This window comes from Pseudorca crassidens, chromosome 18, assembly GCF_039906515.1.
Source record: "Pseudorca crassidens isolate mPseCra1 chromosome 18, mPseCra1.hap1, whole genome shotgun sequence".
Taxonomy (NCBI): Eukaryota; Metazoa; Chordata; class Mammalia; order Artiodactyla; family Delphinidae; genus Pseudorca; species Pseudorca crassidens.
In genome coordinates this window covers 72,844,802-72,863,635 of record NC_090313.1, presented here as the reverse complement: position 1 = coordinate 72,863,635, position 18,834 = coordinate 72,844,802, and the positions used below count along the sequence as shown (strand labels likewise).

Below are 18,834 nucleotides of genomic sequence, written 5' to 3'. Positions count from 1 at the left end.
CACTGTGTGGAGAAAACTGGTCTGCAGAGAGAACATGGCTGCTGAGTTGTGAGAAAGTGGAGAGAGAAAGAGAGAGATTGAGACAGAGAACTCCGTTTGAGAGGCCCAGCCTCATCCCTGCTCTTTTCAGTGTTTGGTTGTTCAGTTCCTTGGATTCTTTGAGTCAATAAATTTCCCTTTTTTGCCCAAGCTAGCTTGAGCTAAGTTTCTACTGTGTGCAACTAGAGTACTTTTCAAGGAGCCTGGCCTTCACTTCTGATGCACTGTCACTAAGACAGCAGGGGTCTTAGAAGGGCTAACACTTTATGGGGACCAGACCCCTTGTCTACTGGGACCTAAGCGTTCCCTGACACTTACAAATGAGATCTCCTTGAGGTGAACACACAAATCTTGCCAGCGCCCAGCCCCTAAGCCATCTTGTAAAGATCTCACACGTTGTGAAGTGCCCCAGGCACTCAGCGAGAGTTCTCAAGAGCATCATGACCAGCCAGGGCTGCCCTCGCTACTGGCCTCTGTGCATCCAAGCTCCAAACGCCTCGGTCCTCCATGGACCCCCATGGACCTGTTTCACTCAATCTGGCCTCAGCTGCCTTAGGTATGAGGACTGTGTGATCTCTTCCCCATGCTGGCCTCTCCCACAGCAAGATGCAAATCCTACTGCCACTAACTAGAGTGGCCCATGTTCTCTTTCTTTCTACTTTCTTTCTTTTTGTTGTTGTTGTTTCTGGCTGTGTGGCATGCGGGGATCTTAGTTCCCCGACCAGGGATCGAACCCGTGCCCCCTGCATCGGGATCGTGGAATCTTAACCACGGGACTGCCAGGGAAGTCCCCCAATGTTTTCTTTCGAAGTGAGGTTTTGATAAAAGCTCTTCTTCATCACTGCCAAATAGATGTTGAGGCTGGGATGAAGTTTGCAGAATCTTGCATTTTCTGTTTAACTTCCAAGGGCAGAAAACTGTCCTATAAGATGCCAGGCCACCACCCACCTCACTCAGCAGTTTCCCTCTTACACCTTCTCTCTACTCTTATTATTATGCTGAGAAGATTCCAGGGAAGTAGCTCAGTAATTACCTCAGAGAAGCCAGTGGTTAACAATCCTTCCTGTGTGGAAGTTTTCCTAGGTGACCGTCTTTCTGCTCCTTATCTAAGTTCTTTGGTTTAGTTTTAATTCTCTTGTTGCTTGTTTCCTGTGGAAACAGAGGCATCAGCCGTCCACCTCATCATCATTCATTCGTTCATCCAGGGCTTATTACTTGGTCGCTACTCTGCACCCCGCCACGTGTCAAGTAGTTATTTTTTTCCGAGGGATTCAAGGAAAGAAAGAAAGACAGTACTCTGGACACAGACCTTTTAGGTGCTCAATAAATAAAAAACATGCTTCACTTTTTCTTCCCTTCCTGCCTGTCTCCTGAGCCCTGCTTCTTCTGGCAGGACACGCTGAGCCAGGGTACTTTGGTGGCTATTTAAAAAAAAAAAAAAAAGAAGAAGAAGCACTGGGACCTTTGGAAATTCTAATGATGAAAGGCAGAGTCCAGCCCTCACTTCCCCTTCCTGCACAGTGCGGGCCTGGGGTGCCACAGAGCTGATCAGTCCTTGCTGGGAGCCTGAAACAAACATGGATTACGAAACCCTGGGCAATATTGTCCTGCTGGCCATCGTCACCCTCATCAGTGTAGTCCAGAACGGTAAGGGAATCTCCTCCCTCAGGGTAGAGTTTGTTTGTAGTTGTTTGAAAGTCAGGCTTACACAGTTGTGTGTGTGTGTGTGTGTGTGTGTGTGTGTGTGTGTGTACACTTTTGTCTTTATGTGTATTTGTATCTTTTTTTGAATGTATAGGGGTTTGTGCCTTTCTGCATGAATTTAGGTTTTTCCTTCTCCCAATCGTTCTTTCGCTTTAATGGGGATGATTAATCATGTCTGTAGAGCCAGGGCAGCAAACTGTATAAAAAACCGTCACTGGAGTGTCTGCAATCAGCATTTTAACTATGAATTACTGTGGCCAGAGACCAGTTGGAGGGCAGGAAGGCTGGAAAGGGACAATCAGATATATGTTCACCCAGACGCTGGGTTCTACTAATTGCAGCTGGGCGCTCTTCACCTGTCACCTGTAGGCTAAAAAAAAGGAAATTTGTGTGGTGTGAGGGGGATTTCACCTTAACATTATTTTACCTCGGTATTGCTTTTTTTTTTTTCTTTTGAAGAAACATGTCCTTTGCAATACTTTCTTTTTCTCTAGCAATGCGTAATTTTTGAAGCATTTTTTGGTAGGCATTACATACTTACATAAAGGGAGAGACGGACCGGGGAGGATTTTCTTGTTTGGGGTTTGCATTTCCATTAACTCTGCTATCACTTAAACCAAGCAAGAGACCTAGAACTGAAAACGCCAGGACTGGGTAGAACTTTCTCTTTAAAGTTCTGAGCTAGGACTGCCTCAGGCTCTCTCTATCAGTACGGCCAGTGTCTTTGGGCTTTACAGTTTACGAAGATAGAGGAAAAAGGAGAGGAATGACGAAGGGCGGCGCTGTAACTTAATGGTAATTACTGAATGTTCACACCCTGGCACACTTTGGCAACTCGGGTATTCAATCAATTGGGCATATTCGGATATTTTCCCCCAACTCGAGTGTGGACAGAGGCTGGTGATGGGGAAGGCTGCCCGTGGTCTCCCCGCACCAGAGAGTGGCCAACTCTGCATACTCCGAGATGTTTCCTCCGTGGAACAACACGTTTTGTTTTTCGTTTTTGAATTTTATTTTATTTATTTTTTATACAGAAGCTTCTTGTTAGTTATCTGTTTTATCCATATCAGTGTATATATGTCAATCCCAATCTCCCAGTTCATCCCACCACCACCAGCCCTCCCGCCACTTTCCCCCCCTCCTGTCCGGAACAGCACTTGACAGCTTTCTGACCCAAACATTTTCATTCTAAATCTCACACAAGCGAGTTGCAGCTCAGAGAGGGGACGAGGGGCCGGCTGAGGCTGCCACAGTCTCAGGCCATTGCTGTTTCATGTTGGGGCTCCCTTAGTCTTGTCAGTCACCGAGGGATTCATTCATTGGACCTGCATACACCCACAGGGACCCTGCTCTGTCCAGGAAGGGTCCCGCATCCATGAGGATGTAGCAGTGAACAAGAAAGCTAGGTTCCTGCCTCCCAGGAAAGGAAAGGCTGGCAGGAAAAGATGGGCAGGCGGTAAGCAGGAAGCCTGCAGTGATGCTTCCGGTGCCCGTGGAGGCAGTTGTATGGGTGCAGGTGGGCGCCGCTTGTTCAGCTCTCCCCCTCCGGCCCTCCCCCGGATACCTGTCAATCTCGGTGACAGTGGACGGGAGCCAGGGTCCCCTCGGCCGCCTGTGCAGATGGGGCTGAGCAGAGGTTCGAGTGCACCCTGAGCTGCTCCCTGTTGGTCCAGGCCGAGTCGGGGGAAGCTGGAGGGTCTCCTCCCGTGAGAACAGACTCTTTTCATCTCTCCTGAGATGCCCCAGGACCTGGCCCTGGTCTGTCCAGGGGGTCCCGGGCTTTTCCATAGAAGCACAGCAAACCCGGAGCAGACTTGAGGTGGACGATGAGATTTCTAATTATTTTTGGCAGGTGAGATTAAGTCTTCTTCTTTGGTGCAAAGGGGGAGGAGAGATTACAGATGGCCGCATGTCTGAGTTTGAACCGCAGTCTTTCGGCCAGCCATTTCAGATAGATAACGACAGGGCACAGTGTTCTCCCTGACACAGTCCCGTGAACTGAAGAGGCTTCCTGGTGGGGGAGAGACAAGTGTGGACGAGATACTGCTTTGGGCTGGAAACTTTTCATCCTGGGCACACAGATGATTGGAGCGCATGCGTAGCGGTGTGGACAGCACGGCCCCAGCATCACAGCCTCTGTCCCTCCCCATCCAATCCCCCCAATTCCCTTTCACAGCGTTGTCCCACCCATGCTCGGGGGAGAAGACATGCTGCTGCCCTTTTGAAGCCACAGAAGGAGCCCTTGCCTCCCGCTCAGAGGCTTAGGATCAGCCCCGCTCCCCTCTGAGGCAGAGACCAGGGCTCCCATGTGATGCTGAGATCACCCTGTGAGGACTTTTTGTTTCTAACTGTTAAATGTGCCCGTGCAGGGAAACAAGAACAATGCAAATGACTTGGAACGTAACACCTCTACCTGTTTTAACCGTTGAGTTTTTAGGCAAACACAAAGGTCCAAATGTAGGTCCAGAACTTCTCTTTGCAATTCTAATTAACCTCGATGTTGCAGCCACGGGTCTACCTTATTGAGTGCGGAAAATATGCAAAAACTCTGTCCCACCCCAGTTACATTGGATGCCCTTTCTGTTAGCTTTAGGAACTATTCACATGTTGCTGCCAGGCATGGCACACTCTGTCTTTGTCCCAAGACAAGGAGGTCAGTCCCCGTGTCTGTGACAGTGTTGGAGAGCTCTGCGCTCTCGGTACACTGTGTGAGCCCGATTCCCCAGGGGAAGGGCCAGAGCCCACCCGCCTGGTGGAACCTCCTCCTCTGCCTCCCAGACGCTCGTTAGTCATCAGGATCTTTGAGCTCGTGGCCCTCTTCCAGCTTGATCCAGCAGAACCCACGTTTGGAAATGCAGACCAAGTTTAGAGCACCTCGTTCCAAGAGACCTGGGCCAGAACTGCCAAAGCCTGGCTTCCCAGGGAGTGTAGAGAGATGGATTTCCTATGCGTAGCACCCAGAGGGCCTCCAACTTCTCGGCCAAGGTGCCAGCAGCTTGGCCATGAAGCAAACCTGGGAAACACAGATTTAGAGAGAGTGATTTCCATAGGAAGCCAAACTAATTAGACTGGGAGGAGAGGGTGAGCTGCGGGGAGGGACCTGGGCCTCGTGCGCGGAGGCCTGAATGGTGACAGCAGAAATCTTTACAGCATCCTCAAGAGCCCCTACTGAACACTCCCCTGACGGAAGGCTCACAACGCACTGGCCTTGCCCTTCCCATTGTTAAGTGTATTGAGAATCTGCTTTGTGTCAAGTATGGTGCTGGGCATAATATTATCTCATTTAATCCTTGCACCCTATGAAATATATAGTATTATATTTCTTTGTTTTTATTTTTAATTTTTTTAAAACATCTTTATTGGAGTATAATTGCTTTACGATGGTGTGTTAGTTTCTGCTGTATAACAAAGTGAATCAGCTATACATAAACATATATCCCCATATCTCTTCCCTCTTGCGTCTCCCTCCCACCCTCCCTATCCCACCCCTCTAGGTGGTCACAAAGCACTGAGCTGATCTCCCTGTGCTATGCGGCTGTTTCCCACTACCTATCTATTTTACATTTGGTAGTGTATATACGTCCATGCCACTCTCTCACTTCATCCCAGCTTACCCTTCCCACTCCCTGTGTCCTCAAGTCCATTCTCTACGTCTGCATCTTTATTCCTGTCCTGCCCCTAGGTTCCTCAGAACCATTTTTTTTTTTTAGATTCCATATATATGTGTTAACATACGGTATTTGTTTTTCTCTTTCTGACTTACTTCACTCTGTATGACAGACTCTAGGTCCATCCACCTCACTACAAATAATTCAATTTCGTTTCTTTTTATGGCTGAGTAATATTCATTGTATATATGTGCCACATCTTGTTTATCCATTCACCTGTCAGTGGTTGCTTCCATGTCCTGGCTTAATTCACAGGTAAGCAAAGTGGAGCTTGGAGAGGTTAGACCATTGGTTGGAGGTTCCAGAGCCAGTAATGGTGAAACTGGGACTCAAACCTGCTCCAAAGGGTAGACCTTTACACAGTGTATTTTGTCTCGAATTCATTCATTCAAACTCTCACTACTCAGGAAGTTCTCTCTTATATGGAACTGAAATCTGCTGCCTTATAATTTCTATCCACTGGTGTGTCTGTTCTTTGGAAAAGCTTAGACTGTGCCTGCTGCTTCTGTGTTTACGAAGTCACCTGTAACATCCCTTCTTCAATGTATCATTCCTCATATGACTTGGTTTCCAGAGTCCCTTGTCATTGGGTTCCCCCTCCTACCCCACTCCCCGACTTGCCATGTTCTTTCTAAGATGCAGGTGGGTGTTTTCCATGGAGGGAAACCGTTCCCGAGATTCAGACAGCAGTTCTGTTAGAATAATGGATGTGTGAATTGTTCTTTCGTATCACGCTGCTGGCTCATACTAACTTAATGAAACTCTCAAGAGCTTTTTATGTGATCCTGAGAAAGTTATTTACCTTCTCTGACCACCAGTTTCCTCAACAGAGAGATGGAGTTACTAATATCTTCTATGTGTGATGGTTGAAGGTATTGCCTGGGATAATTACCATAGGTAGAGTAGCCAGCAGAGCCCAGCATGGGGTACCGTTGCAGCTTCTCTCTCCGTGTCTCTCTCTGTCTCTCTGGTTTGGCCTGATGTTAGCAGCCAGCCAAGAGAAGTGTGTGAGTGGTCTTTGCGTGCACAGTTTCTGTAACGTGGTCAAGGAAGATAAGAGTTGGAGTGTCAGTGTTTGGAGGAGTGGACAGAGGTGGCCCAACTCTTTCAAGTGTAGCTTAGAAGGAGGGGGAGGTAGACCCTAAAGGCAGGCTTGTTTCTCTTTTGTTTTGAGGGTAGGAAAGATCTGAGTGTGTTTCAATGGTAAGGATTAGGAGGAAAACAGAGATTGAAGGTTCAGGAAATGGGGCAAACACTGATGAACGAAGACCCGAAGAGGGTGGCAGAAGCAGTGTCAGGGTTGCAGGTGGAGGGCTAAGGCTTGGAAAAGAGGAAGGGGTTTGTTCTCAGGCAAGGAGAGGAAGAAGAGAGGCAGACTCGGAGAGGGACGGCCACGCTGTGCAGTTGGTTGCAGAAATAACCTCAGACTTTCTTAAACGGTCTCTGTTTACATGTTCAGGGGCAAGGGGTGTCACCTTGGGTTCTGGAAAGACAATGATCAGAATTTTCCACTGTATTCTATGGTAAGAAGGGACGTCCAGAGTGGACAGTTGGATACTTAAACCCTGTGTAGTTGATGGAATCCCTGAAGTGAGCTTCTATTGGACAGTAGGAGGAAAAACACACCCTCGAATGCCCAGCTGGAGTTGAATCCCAACCTCCCTGCTCCCCAGTGGAGTGACTCTGAGAAAGTTATTTAACCTCCCTGAGCCGTAGGGCCCTTGTCTACAAAGTGGGGACAGTACCACCCACTTCACAGAGCTGGTGCCAGGCCCAATAAAGGAGCATATGTCCAGTGCCTAACAGAGGGCCTTCAGACAAGCCAGCCCTGCAGCTCTGCTCAAAACGGGCACAGTTCTAGGAGAGGAATGTACTTTTGACAAAAAGGAAAACGTGAAGACTTTTATTCATGTACACAATGGATAAGGCATCCTTTTCATGTCTTTTTGAGGAGCCTAAGAGGAAGTTGATGGAAAGAAACCCTGTGAGTGGGTCCCTGACAATCACACTTTTCCCTTTCTCACTCTTGAAATAGGAGGAAAGGAATAAAATAGGAGGGGTGAGAGAGAGAGAGAGAGAGGGAGGGAGAGACCTTTATCCCGCCATCCCCACCATCCAGCCTACAGATTCTGCCCCTCAGCATCTCTTAATCCCACAAGCATCACCCTAACCAGCTCCCTTCTGTCTTTCCCCTGTCCTGGGTCTCACCCCTTTAAACACTCACCATGCTAAAGACAGAGTGGCTTTCTGGCAATGCCACTCCTCAACTTACATCTGTCAGTAACTCCTTGTTGCCCTCAAGATGGAAATAAATTCAGAAGCTCTTAACGTGGCTGTCATCAAGGTCACGGTCATGCTGCTAAGTCCGGCAGGCACTTCTCAGCCACTGTCTTCTTCAGCCTTAGTTCACTTATTGCTTTCTCCCTGGGGCTCCCTCTAGCCACCCTGTCTGTACCCGCAGCGGCCCCTGTCGTGCTGTGCCTTCTCTTTTGTCCACAGCTTGGCACACTGTGTCGTTTTAATTTTTGCATTTTGTTTACTGTGTGTGGTCTGTCTTCTCTTCTTGTATCCTCGCCAGAACGTAAGCTCCTCAGGCCAAGGCTCTTTGTGTGTTTTGTTCTCAGACGTAAGCTGAGTGTCTGGCACATGGCAAGTGATAACAGAGCAACGTCATTGAAAGAACAATTCACCACCTACCTCTTCGGTCTCATTTGTAATTGTACCAGGTTCTACTTCCCCACCACCAATAAGCTGGATGTACTGAACCCCAGAGGTTCTTGCCTCTGGACCTTTGCACATGCCATTACACTAGAGTGGAGTGGTCTCCTCTGCTTGCCACACTTGTTCTTCAGATTTTATCTTAAATATCACTTCCTCTAGGAATCCTTCTGTGTCCCAAACACTGAATTAAGTTGCCCCCTTGGACCCTCGATGGCTCTGTATTCTCACTCAGTCTGATCTTAGCACGAGTCACTCTGTAGTGTAATTTCTTTACTTGGTTGTCTATTTCTTCCGACTGTCGGATCCTTGAAAGTGAGGGTCGTGTCTTACTCACCATTGAGTCACCAACACCAGATGCAGTGACTAATGGAGGGTAGCTGCTGAATGAATGTTTGCTCAGTTGCATTTGATGGAGGACTTTTAGGGCTCTTTAGACGTCACGTTAAGGAACCGTCTAACATTCTAGTAAAATAATGGGATACGAGGCTCGTGGATGTTCCCCGTTATAAACCAAATCCAAACCTTTCCCTCTGGCAGGGTTCTTTGCCCACAAGTTGGAGCACGAAAGCAAGACCCATAATGGGTGGAGCTTCCAGAGGACGGGGACACTTGCCTTTGAACGGGTCTACACTGCCAAGTGAGTCCAAACCCTGACGCTGCTAACTGACAGAGAGGGGGAACGGGCACAGGGCTGCATGTCTGTCCGGGCTAACCTTCCAAAGGCCGGGGAGGCGAGGTTCCCAGGGAAGCTTGAACTTCACCTGGGAGACTTGGGGGGCACTTTTCATCATCTTGGCAAGTGCTGGTGTGTAAAGAGAGGAAGCGGGGCTGTGACGTGGCGGGATGGAGCTCTGCCTGTTCGGGGACCTCTCAGCCAGTCATTCAGTCGTGGAGTTGACCGATTTTCTGGGGCGTTAGTCCAGAGGGGCTGCCGGGAAAACCAGCCATCGCTCATCAGCCAGCTTCGGAAGCAGCAGGTAGGACCAGCTGGCAGCTGCCTGCAGCCCCTCTGGTCCCCTCGATGGGGTCTGGAGGGGACTCTAGTGCGTTTCCTAAGCCAGGTCTCCTGGTGCCACCAGAACGGAAAGAATGGGGGAATTATGCAATGGCTTCCCCACCTCTGCTGCTTGCCTTCCAAATGGAAAGGCTGTTTGAAAACACCTGAAGAACTCGGTGAAGGAGGCGGGCGCTATGTGGGATGCAAATCCAACATTCATTTCCCTCTCTGCTGAGCGCATTCAGACAGAGGGTGCAGCCAGCGGCCTGTCACCTGCTTCTCTGAGCCTGTGATTGGCCTGTGAGAAAGGGAGGCTGCAGCTCTGAGCTGGCCTTCAGTCTCGGCTTGGAGGTGACTTGGATGTCTCCAGAGATCCTTCCAAAGTGGGAGTCGTGGCCACACAAGCAACGGCAGGAATAGCACAAGCAAATGCAGCCCCTCGAGGCCCCTCTGTCTCCCGTCGGCCCCAGCCCCTCAGACCCAGCACTCCTGCGCAGTCAGATTCCGAGGAAATCCCTTCCTGAACTACTTACAGGGAGATTTCCATCTTAAGATTCGGACCTTCGGTGTGTTAATTCTCAGAATCCATCGAAGAAGCGTAAGGATGTGATTTAAGCCATATTAGATGTTCACATTTACAGGACGTGGAGGAGAGTGTGTGCGGTGCCGTCAGCCCCTCTGTGCTGTTTGCAGGGGAGATGGAAGAGGTCCCCTCAGACACACCCACGTGCAAGAGTGCAAGAGGGTCAAGGACAGTGTCCTCCGTCAGGGGTAACGCCAGAACCTCCCCCCACGTGGAATCCAAAAGAACGTGAATACCATTCTACCTGTTCGGAAAGAGAAGCTTCTTCCCGCCCAGATCACTACATTCTCACCGGCTGCCCCGTGTTCTCAGGGGCACAGCTGGGCTCGTCTGGAGAAGTGGCGCAGGGCTGCATGCAGCGAAATTTCTCGGTACCGGGTGAGAAGCTAAGTTTCCATCCTGCCGAAAATGAAGAACAGGGGCAGGCCAGGCCGCCTGGTGCCTGCCATTTCCCCCAGGAGTGAACTAGCTCTGCGTCTCAGAAGACGCCTCGCTGACGCCTGGCCCCCGCTGCCAGCCTCCAGATGGCGTCCCTGACGTCCGAAGGCGCTAGAGGAGAGTGGTGGGTGATTGGTGCCTCCTGGGGGTCCCCACCGCATGGGTGCTGCCGCCCAGCTCCCAAACCCACGTGACTTTCCCACTTACCCACCCCCGAGAGAGGGCCAGAAGAGGGAGGGGAGGGGAGAGAGCTGTGGAGAGGTCGGAGCTTTTGGGGGGGGAGGGGGGAGCGGAGGGGAATTTTCTGTAATTAAAAGGTTGCCCAGACACTGCTGTGGTTCTGTTACAAAGACTACTTCCTCCCTGACCCAGCTGGCAGTGCCCTGTGTGTGCCTGAGGTGGGTTGTGGAAGGTGCTGAAGGTCAACACAGAGGCTGCCGCCTGCTGGCGACGCCAGGAGCCCCCAGTCTGTGTGCCCCAGCCAGGAAGCTACCAGGAAGGGCCTTACCTGTTAGCCCGGTAGAAAGTCATCCCCAGTGATAGCTTCTCCAGGGGCGTCCAAAAGCACCAAAGAGGGGTACAAGAAGAGCCGTAGGGGTGTGAGAAGAAAAGAACATGTATCTTATGTTGCTATCTAAAAAATAGGAAATTGAACTTTACTCAGTTTTAATATACAGATTGAGAGTAGGATGTGTATATAATTTGTACATAAATACACCCGTCATAGGGTTGCAGGATCGAAACTCTTGGTTGATGGGGTGTGGGATCATACATGTTTAGAGACTGCATAAAGGGAAAAATAGCAGAAAGAATAAATGATGCTGGTGGATTGAAATGGCTGATGCATGTTTTTCAGCATGAAGTATGACTGTTGAGTGATACAGAGAGTTCAAGATTTGGGGGCTGTTGGTAAACAGACGTCCCAGCCAGGTGAGGCCTTCAGCTCAGACTCAGCCTCGGTTAATGGGCTGCTCTACCACCCATCTCCGTCGAGGGCAGAGCTGAGTCAGGGTTTGAGAGTTAAAAGGATCTCGACCTTGACTCTCTCTTCATGTGTCTAAAGCATAGGTCAAAGCCCTGTTGCCAGTTGATGAGTGCAGCCAGAGCCGTCAAAGTTTGATTTTTGGAGAAAAGTCTCAGTTAACTGACCTAAGATTCTTCTCCATGAGTGTGGGTGAGCACAGGTTGTGGAGAGAAGATGGGTCTCTGCAGATGTGTCATTTTCCAAAATGTGACCCATAGATTACAAGTTCATGGGCTGTTAACATGTGTTAAAGAAAAGAACAAGTTCTGTACAGCAAGACTTTTGAGAAACTTTAAAGTACTAAGACACTGTGATTCTTGGTTCTACAAGAAGGGGAGGTCTTATTTAACTACAGACACCCCTCCTTTTTTTTTTTCTAGAGTATATCAAAGGTTTAGTGTTTCACAAGATGCATTTTGGTAAATGACACCCTGAGGTCGCTTCTCCCCCCACACTTCTCAGAATCCACTCTGGACCCACTTCCAAGTAGCAGGGACTTGTGAATGGTTTGAAGGTGGTACATCTACGTTGGTTCTATTCATTAGTATTGATACTATTACTGTTATTATTGATATTTACTTATTTACATATTTATTTAAAGTTCTATTGCAATACAGTTGATTTACAATGTTGTGTTAGTTTCAGGTGTAGAGCAAAGTGATTCAGTTATATATATATATGTATATATACACACACACACATATATTCTTATTTAGATTCTTTTCCATTATAGGTTATTGCAAGATATTGAGTATAGTTCCCTGTGCTATACAGTAGGTCCTTGTTGGTTATCTATTTTATATATAGTAGTGTGTACATTTTAATCCCAAACTCCTAATTTATCCCTCCCATATTTACTTATTTTAAATAAACCCAAATTAACTAGCAAAACATTAAGTGCTTCTATATCTCATTCCTAAAGGTGGAGAAAAATGAAAGGGAAAATTGCAATGAATCCTTTTCTCCATAAAAACACTGTCAGTGCGGTGCATCCAATTGAACACAGCACAGTGAATTGTTGAGAGATCTGCTGAGTAGCTCGTAGTTAAGACCTCAAGAAATGACAGACAAAGTGGGTTTGTCAGTTTTGTCCTGCGGAAAAAATGGCACAAAAGGATATTTGGAATAACAATAATTTGTCAGTAGGAAAGACATTTCCATTGGGGGTTATAAGAAGGAAGAGGTTGGAGGAATAATAGCCACCATTTATTGAATGCTTACTGTGAGCCTGGCGCTGCTTTCTCTCATTTTATTCTCACAACAGCCAAGGAGGTATCCATAAATACTCATGTCTCCATTCACCTTCAATTGATGAGGAGACTGAAACTCAGTGAGGCTAGGAAATGCACCCACAATCGCACAGTCAAAAAGTGGCAGCCGGGAGACCTTCAAGATGGTGGAAGCGTAAGACGTGGACATCACCTTCCTCCCCACAAATACATCAGAAATACATCTACACGTGGAACAACTCCTACAGAACACCTACTGAACGCTGGCAGAAGACCTCAGACCTCCCAAAAGGCAAGAAACTCCCCCCACGTACCTGGGTAGGGCAAAAGAAAAAAGAAAAAACAGAGACAAAAGAATAGGGACGGGACCGCACCAGTGGGAGGGAGCTGTGAAGGAGGAAAGGTTTCCACACACTAGGAGCCCCTTCGCGGGCAGAGACTGCGGGTGGTGGAGGCGGGACGCTTCGGAGCCACGGAGGAGAGCACAGCAACAGGGGTGCGGGGGGCAAAGCGGAGAGATTCCCGCACAGAGGATCGGTGCCGACCGGCACTCACCAGCCCGAGAGGCTTGTCTGCTCACCCACCGGGGCGGGCGGGGCTGGGAGCTGAGGCTCGGGCTTCGGTCGGATTGCAGGGAGAGGATGGGGGTTGGTGGCGTGAACACAGCCTGAAGGGGGCTAGTGCACCACGGCTAGCTGGGAGGGAGTCCGGGAAAAAGTCTGGACCTGCCTGAGAGGGAAGGGGCCACTGTTTTGGGGTGCGCGAGGAGAGGGGATTCAGAGCGCCGCTTAAAGGAGCTCCAGAGACAGGCGCGAGCCGCGGCTATCAGCAGGGACCCCAGAGGCAGGCATGAGACGCTAAGGATGCTGCTGCCACCGCCAAGAAGCCTGTGTGCGAGCACAGGTCACTCTCCACACCTCGCCTCCCGGGAGCCTGTGCAGCCCACCACTGACAGGGTCCCATGATCCAGGGACAACTTCCCCAAGAGAACACATGGCACACCTCAGGCTGGTGCAATGTCATGCCAGCCTCTGCCACCGCAGGCTCGCCCAGCATCCATACCCCTCCCTCCCTCCCCCCCGGCCTGAGTGAGCCGGAGCCCCCAAATCAGCTGCTCCTTTAACCCCATCCTGTCTGAGCGAATAACAGACGCCCTCAGGTGACCTACACGCAGGCGCGGGGCCAAATCCAAAGCTGAACCCGAGGAGCTGTGCCAACAAAGAAGAGAAAGGGAAATCCCTCCCAGCAGCCTCAGGAGCAGCGGATTAAATCTCCACAATCAACTTGATGTACCTGCACCTGTGGAATACCTGAATAGACAACGAATCATCCCAAATTGAGGAGATGACTTTGGGAGCAACGATATATATATATATTTTTCCTTTTTCTCTTTTTGTAAATATGTGTGTGTATGCTTCTTTGTGTGGTTTTATCTGTATAGCTTTGCTTTTACCATATGTCCTAGGGTTCTGTCTGTCCATTTTTTATGGGTTTTTTTGGTATAGATTTAGCACTTGCTATCATTGGTGGATTTTTTTTTTTTTGGTTTGATTGCTCTCTTCTTTCTTTTCTTTTTCATTTTTCATTACTTTATAATTTAAAATTTTTTTAAATAATAATGTCTTATTTTTTATTTTAATAACTTTATTTATTTATTTATTTCTTCCTTTTCTTCTGAGCTGTGTGGCTGACAGGGTCTTGGTGCTCTGGCCGGGTGTCAGGCCTGTGCCTCTGAGGTGGGAGAGCCGAGTTCAGGACATTGGTCCACCAGAGACCTCCCAGCTCCATGTAATATCAAATGGTGAAAGCTCTCCCAGAGATCAACATCTCAAGGCTAAGACCCAGCTCCACTTAATGACCAGCAAGCTACAGGGCTGGACACCCTAGGCCAAACAACTAGCAACACAGAAACACAACTCCACCCATTAGCAGAGAGGCTGCCTAAAATCATAATAAGGTCACAGGCACCCCAAAACACACCACCGGATGCAGCCCTGCCCACCAGAAAAACAAGATCCAGCCTCATCCACCAGAACACAGTCACCAGTCCCCTCCACCAGGAAGCCTACACAACCCACTGAACCAAACTTAGCCACTGGGGACAGACACCAAAAACAACAGGAACTACAAACCTGCAGACTGTGAAGAGAAGACCATAAACACAGTAAGTTAAGCAAAATGAGAAGACAGAGAAACACACAGATGAAGGAGCAAGGAAAAAACCCACCAGACCAAACAAATGAAGAGGAAATAGGCAGTCTACCTGAAAAAGAATTCAGAGTAATGATAGTAAAGATGATCCAAAATCTTGGAAATAGAATGGAGAAAATACAAGAAACCTTTAACAAGGACCAAGAAGAACTAAAGAGCAAACAAACAATGATGAACAACACAATAAATGAAATTTGAAATTCTCTAGAAGGAATCAATAGCAGAACAACTGAGGCAGAAAAACAGATAAGTGAGCTGGAAGATAAAATCGTGGAAATAACTATCACAGAGCAGAATAAAGAAAAAAGAATGAAAAGAACTGAGGACAGTCTCAGAGACCTCTGGGACAACACTAAACACACCAACATTCGAATTATAGGGCTCCCAGAAGAAGAATAGAAAAAGAAAGGGACTGAGAAAATATTTGAAGAGATTATAGCTGAAAACTTCCCTAATATGGGAGAGGAAATAGTCAAGTCCAGGAAGCACAGAGAGTCCCATACAGGATAAATCCAAGGAGAAACACACCAAGACACATATTAGTCAACCCATCAAAAATTAAATAAAAGAAAAAATATTAAAAGCAGCAAGGAAAAAACAACAAATAACATACAAGGGAATCCCTATAAGGTTAACAGCTGATCTTTCAGCAGAAACTCTGCAAGTGAGAAGGGAGTGGCAGGACATATTTAAAGTGATGAAAGGGAAAAACCTACATCCAAGATTACTCTACCCAGCAAGGATCTCATTCAGATTCGATGGAGAAATTAAAACTTTACAGACAAGCAAAAGCTAAGAGAACTCAGCACCACCAAACCGGCTTTACAACAAATGCTAAAGGAACTTCTCTAGGCAGGAAACACAAGAGAAGGAAAAGATGTACAATAACAAGCCCAAAACAATTAAGAAAATGGTAATAGGATCATACATATTGATAATTACCTTAAATGTAAATGGATTAAATGCTCCAACTAAAAGACATAGACTGGCTGAATGGATACAAAAACAAGACCTGTACATATGCTGTCTACCAGAGATCCACTTCAGACCTAGAGACACATACAGACTGAAAGTGAGGGGATGGAAAAAGATATTCCATGCAAATGGAAATCAAAAGAAAGCTGGAGTAGCAATTCTCATATCAGACAAAATAGACTTTAAAATAAAGACTATTACAAGAGACAAAGAAAGACACTACATAATGAACAAGGGATTAATCCAAGAAGATGATATAACAATTCTAAATATTTATGCAGCCAACATAGGAGCACCTCAATACATAAGGCAAATGCTAACAGCCATAAAAGCGGAAATCGACAGTAACACAATCATAGTAGGGGAATTTAATACCCCACTTTCACCAATGAACAGATCATCCAAAATGATAATAAACAAGGAAACAGAAGCTTTAAATGACACATTAAACCAGATGGACTTAATTGATATTTATAGGACATTCCATACAAAAACAACAGAATACACTTTCTTCTCAAGTGCTCAAGGGACATTCTCCAGGATAGATCATATCTTGGGTCACAAATCAAGTCTTGGTAAATTTAAGAAAATTGAAATTGTATCAAGTATCTTTTCCGACCACATGCTATGAGACTAGATATCAATTACAGGAAAACAATCTGTAAAAAATGCAAACACATGGAGGCTAAACAATACACTACTTAATAACCAAGGGATCACTGAAGAAATCAAAGAGGAAATCAAAAAATACCCAGAAACAAATGACAATGAAAACACAACGACCCAAAACCTATGGGATGCAGCAAAAGCAGTTCTAAGAGGGAAGTTTATAGCAATCCTACCTCAAGAAACAAGAAACGTCTCAAATAAACAGCCTAACCTTATGCCTAAAGCAATTAGAGAAAGAACAAAAAACCTCCGAAGTTAGCAGAAGGAAAGAAATCATAAAAGATCAGATCAGAAATAAATGAAAAAGGAATGCAGGAAACAGTGGCAAAGATCAATAAAACTAAAAGCTGTTTCTTTGAGAAGATAAACAAAATTGATAAACCATTAGCTAGACTCATCAAGAAAGAAAAGAAGACTCAAATCAATCGAATTAGAAATGAAAAAGACAAAGTAACAACTGACACTGCAGAAACACAAAGGATAATGAGAGATTACTACAAGCAACTATATGCCAATAAAATGGACAACCTGGAAGAAATGGACAGATTCTTAGAAAAGCACAACCTTCTGAGACTGAACCAGGAAGAAGTAGAAAATATAAACAGACCAATCACAAGCACTGAAATTGAGACTGTGATGAAAAATCTTCCAACAAACAAAAGCCCAGGACCAGATGCCTTCACAGGTGAATTCTATCAAACATTTAGAGAAGAGCTAACACCTATCCTTCTCAAACTCTTCCAAAATATAGCAGAGGGAGGAACACTCCCAAATTCATTCTACGAGGCCACCATCACCCCCGATACAACCAGACAAAGATGTCACAAAGAAAGAAGACTACAGGCCAGTATCACTGATGAACATAGATGCAAAAATCCTCAACAAAGTACTAGCAAACAGAATCCAACAGCACATTAAAAGGATCATACACCATGATCAAGTGGGGTTTATCCCAGGAATGCAAGGATTCTTCAATATACACAAATCAATGTGATAAACCATATTAGCAAATTGACAGAGAAAAACCATATGATCATCTCAATAGATGCAGAAAAATGTTTTTACAAAATTCAACACCCATTTATGATAAAACCCAGAAAGCAGGCATAGAGGGAACTTATCTCAACATAATAAAGGCCATTATGACAAATCCACAGCCAACATCATTCTCAGTGGTGAAAAACTGAAACCATTTCCACTAAGATCAGGAACAAGACAAGGTTGCCCACTCTCAGCACTATTATTCAACATAGTTTTGGAAGTTTTAGCCACAGCAATGAGAGAATAAAAAGAAATAAAAGGAATCCAAATCAGCAAAGAAGTAAACTGTCACTGTTTGCAGATGACTTGATACTATACATAGAGAATCCTAAAGACGCTACCAGAAAACTACTAGAGCTAATCAATGAATTTGGTAAAGTAGCAGGATACAAAATTAATGCACAGAAATCTCTTGCATTCCTATACACTAATGATGAAAAATCTGAACAAGAAATTAAGGAAATGCTCCCATTTACCATTGCAACAAAAAGAATAAAATACCTAGGAATAAACCTATCTAAGGAGACAAAAGACCTGTATGCAGAAAACTATAAGATACTGATGAAAGAAATTAAAGACAATACAAACAGATGGAGAGATATACATGTTCTTGGATTGGAAGAATCAACATTGTGAAAATGACTCTACTACCCAAAGCAGTCTACAGATTCAATGCAATCCCTATCAAACTACCAATGGCATTTTTCACAGAACTAGAACAAAAAATTTCACAATTTATATGGAAACACAAAAGACCACGAATAGCCAAAGCAATCTTGAGAAAGAAAAATGGAGCTGGTAGAATCAGGCTCCCAGACTTCAGACTATACTACAAAGCTACAGTAATTAAGATAGTATGGTACTGGCACAAAAACAGAAATATAGATCAATGGGACAGGATAGAAAGCCCAGAGATAAACCCACGCACGTATGGTAACCTTATTTTTGATAAAGGAGGCAAGAACATACAATGGAGAAAAGACAACCTCTTCAATAAGTGGTGCTGGGAAAACTGGACAGCTACATGTAAAAGAATGAAATTAGAACACTCCCTGACACCATACACAAAAATAAGCTCAAAATGGATTAAAGACCTAAATGTAAGGCCAGACACTATAAAACTCTAAGGGGAAAACATAAGCAGAACACTCTGACATAAATCACAGCAAGATCCTTTTTGACCCAACTCCTAGAGAAATGGAAATGAAAACTAAAATAAACAAATGGGACCTAATGAAACTTAAGCTTTTGCACAGCAAAGGAAACCATAAACAAGATGAAAAGACAACCCTCAGAATGGGAGAAAATATTTGCATATATTTTGAAGCAACTGACAAAGGATTAATCTCCAAAATTTACAAGCAGCCCATGCAGCTGAATATCAAAAAAACAAACAGCCCAATCCAAAAATGAGCAGGAGACCTAAATAGACATTTCTCCAAAGAAGATACACAGATTGCCAACAAACACATGAAAGGATGCTCAACATCACTAATCATTAGAGAAATGCAAATCAAAACTACAATGAGGTATCA

General features: G+C 45.9%; 1 protein-coding gene across 1 annotated transcript in view; it reads left to right on the top strand.

Moving 5' to 3' along the window:
- The first annotated feature begins 1,565 nt into the window (after positions 1 to 1,565).
- Positions 1,566 to 18,834, top strand: part of ALOX5AP (arachidonate 5-lipoxygenase activating protein) — a 30,569-nt gene continuing 13,300 nt past the window's right edge. Inside the window, exons 1-2 of the mRNA XM_067713523.1 lie at positions 1,566 to 1,686; positions 8,670 to 8,769. Of these exons, the coding sequence (XP_067569624.1) occupies positions 1,617 to 1,686; positions 8,670 to 8,769 (170 nt within the window). The 5' untranslated portion in view covers positions 1,566 to 1,616. The remainder of the gene's footprint in view (positions 1,687 to 8,669; positions 8,770 to 18,834) is intronic.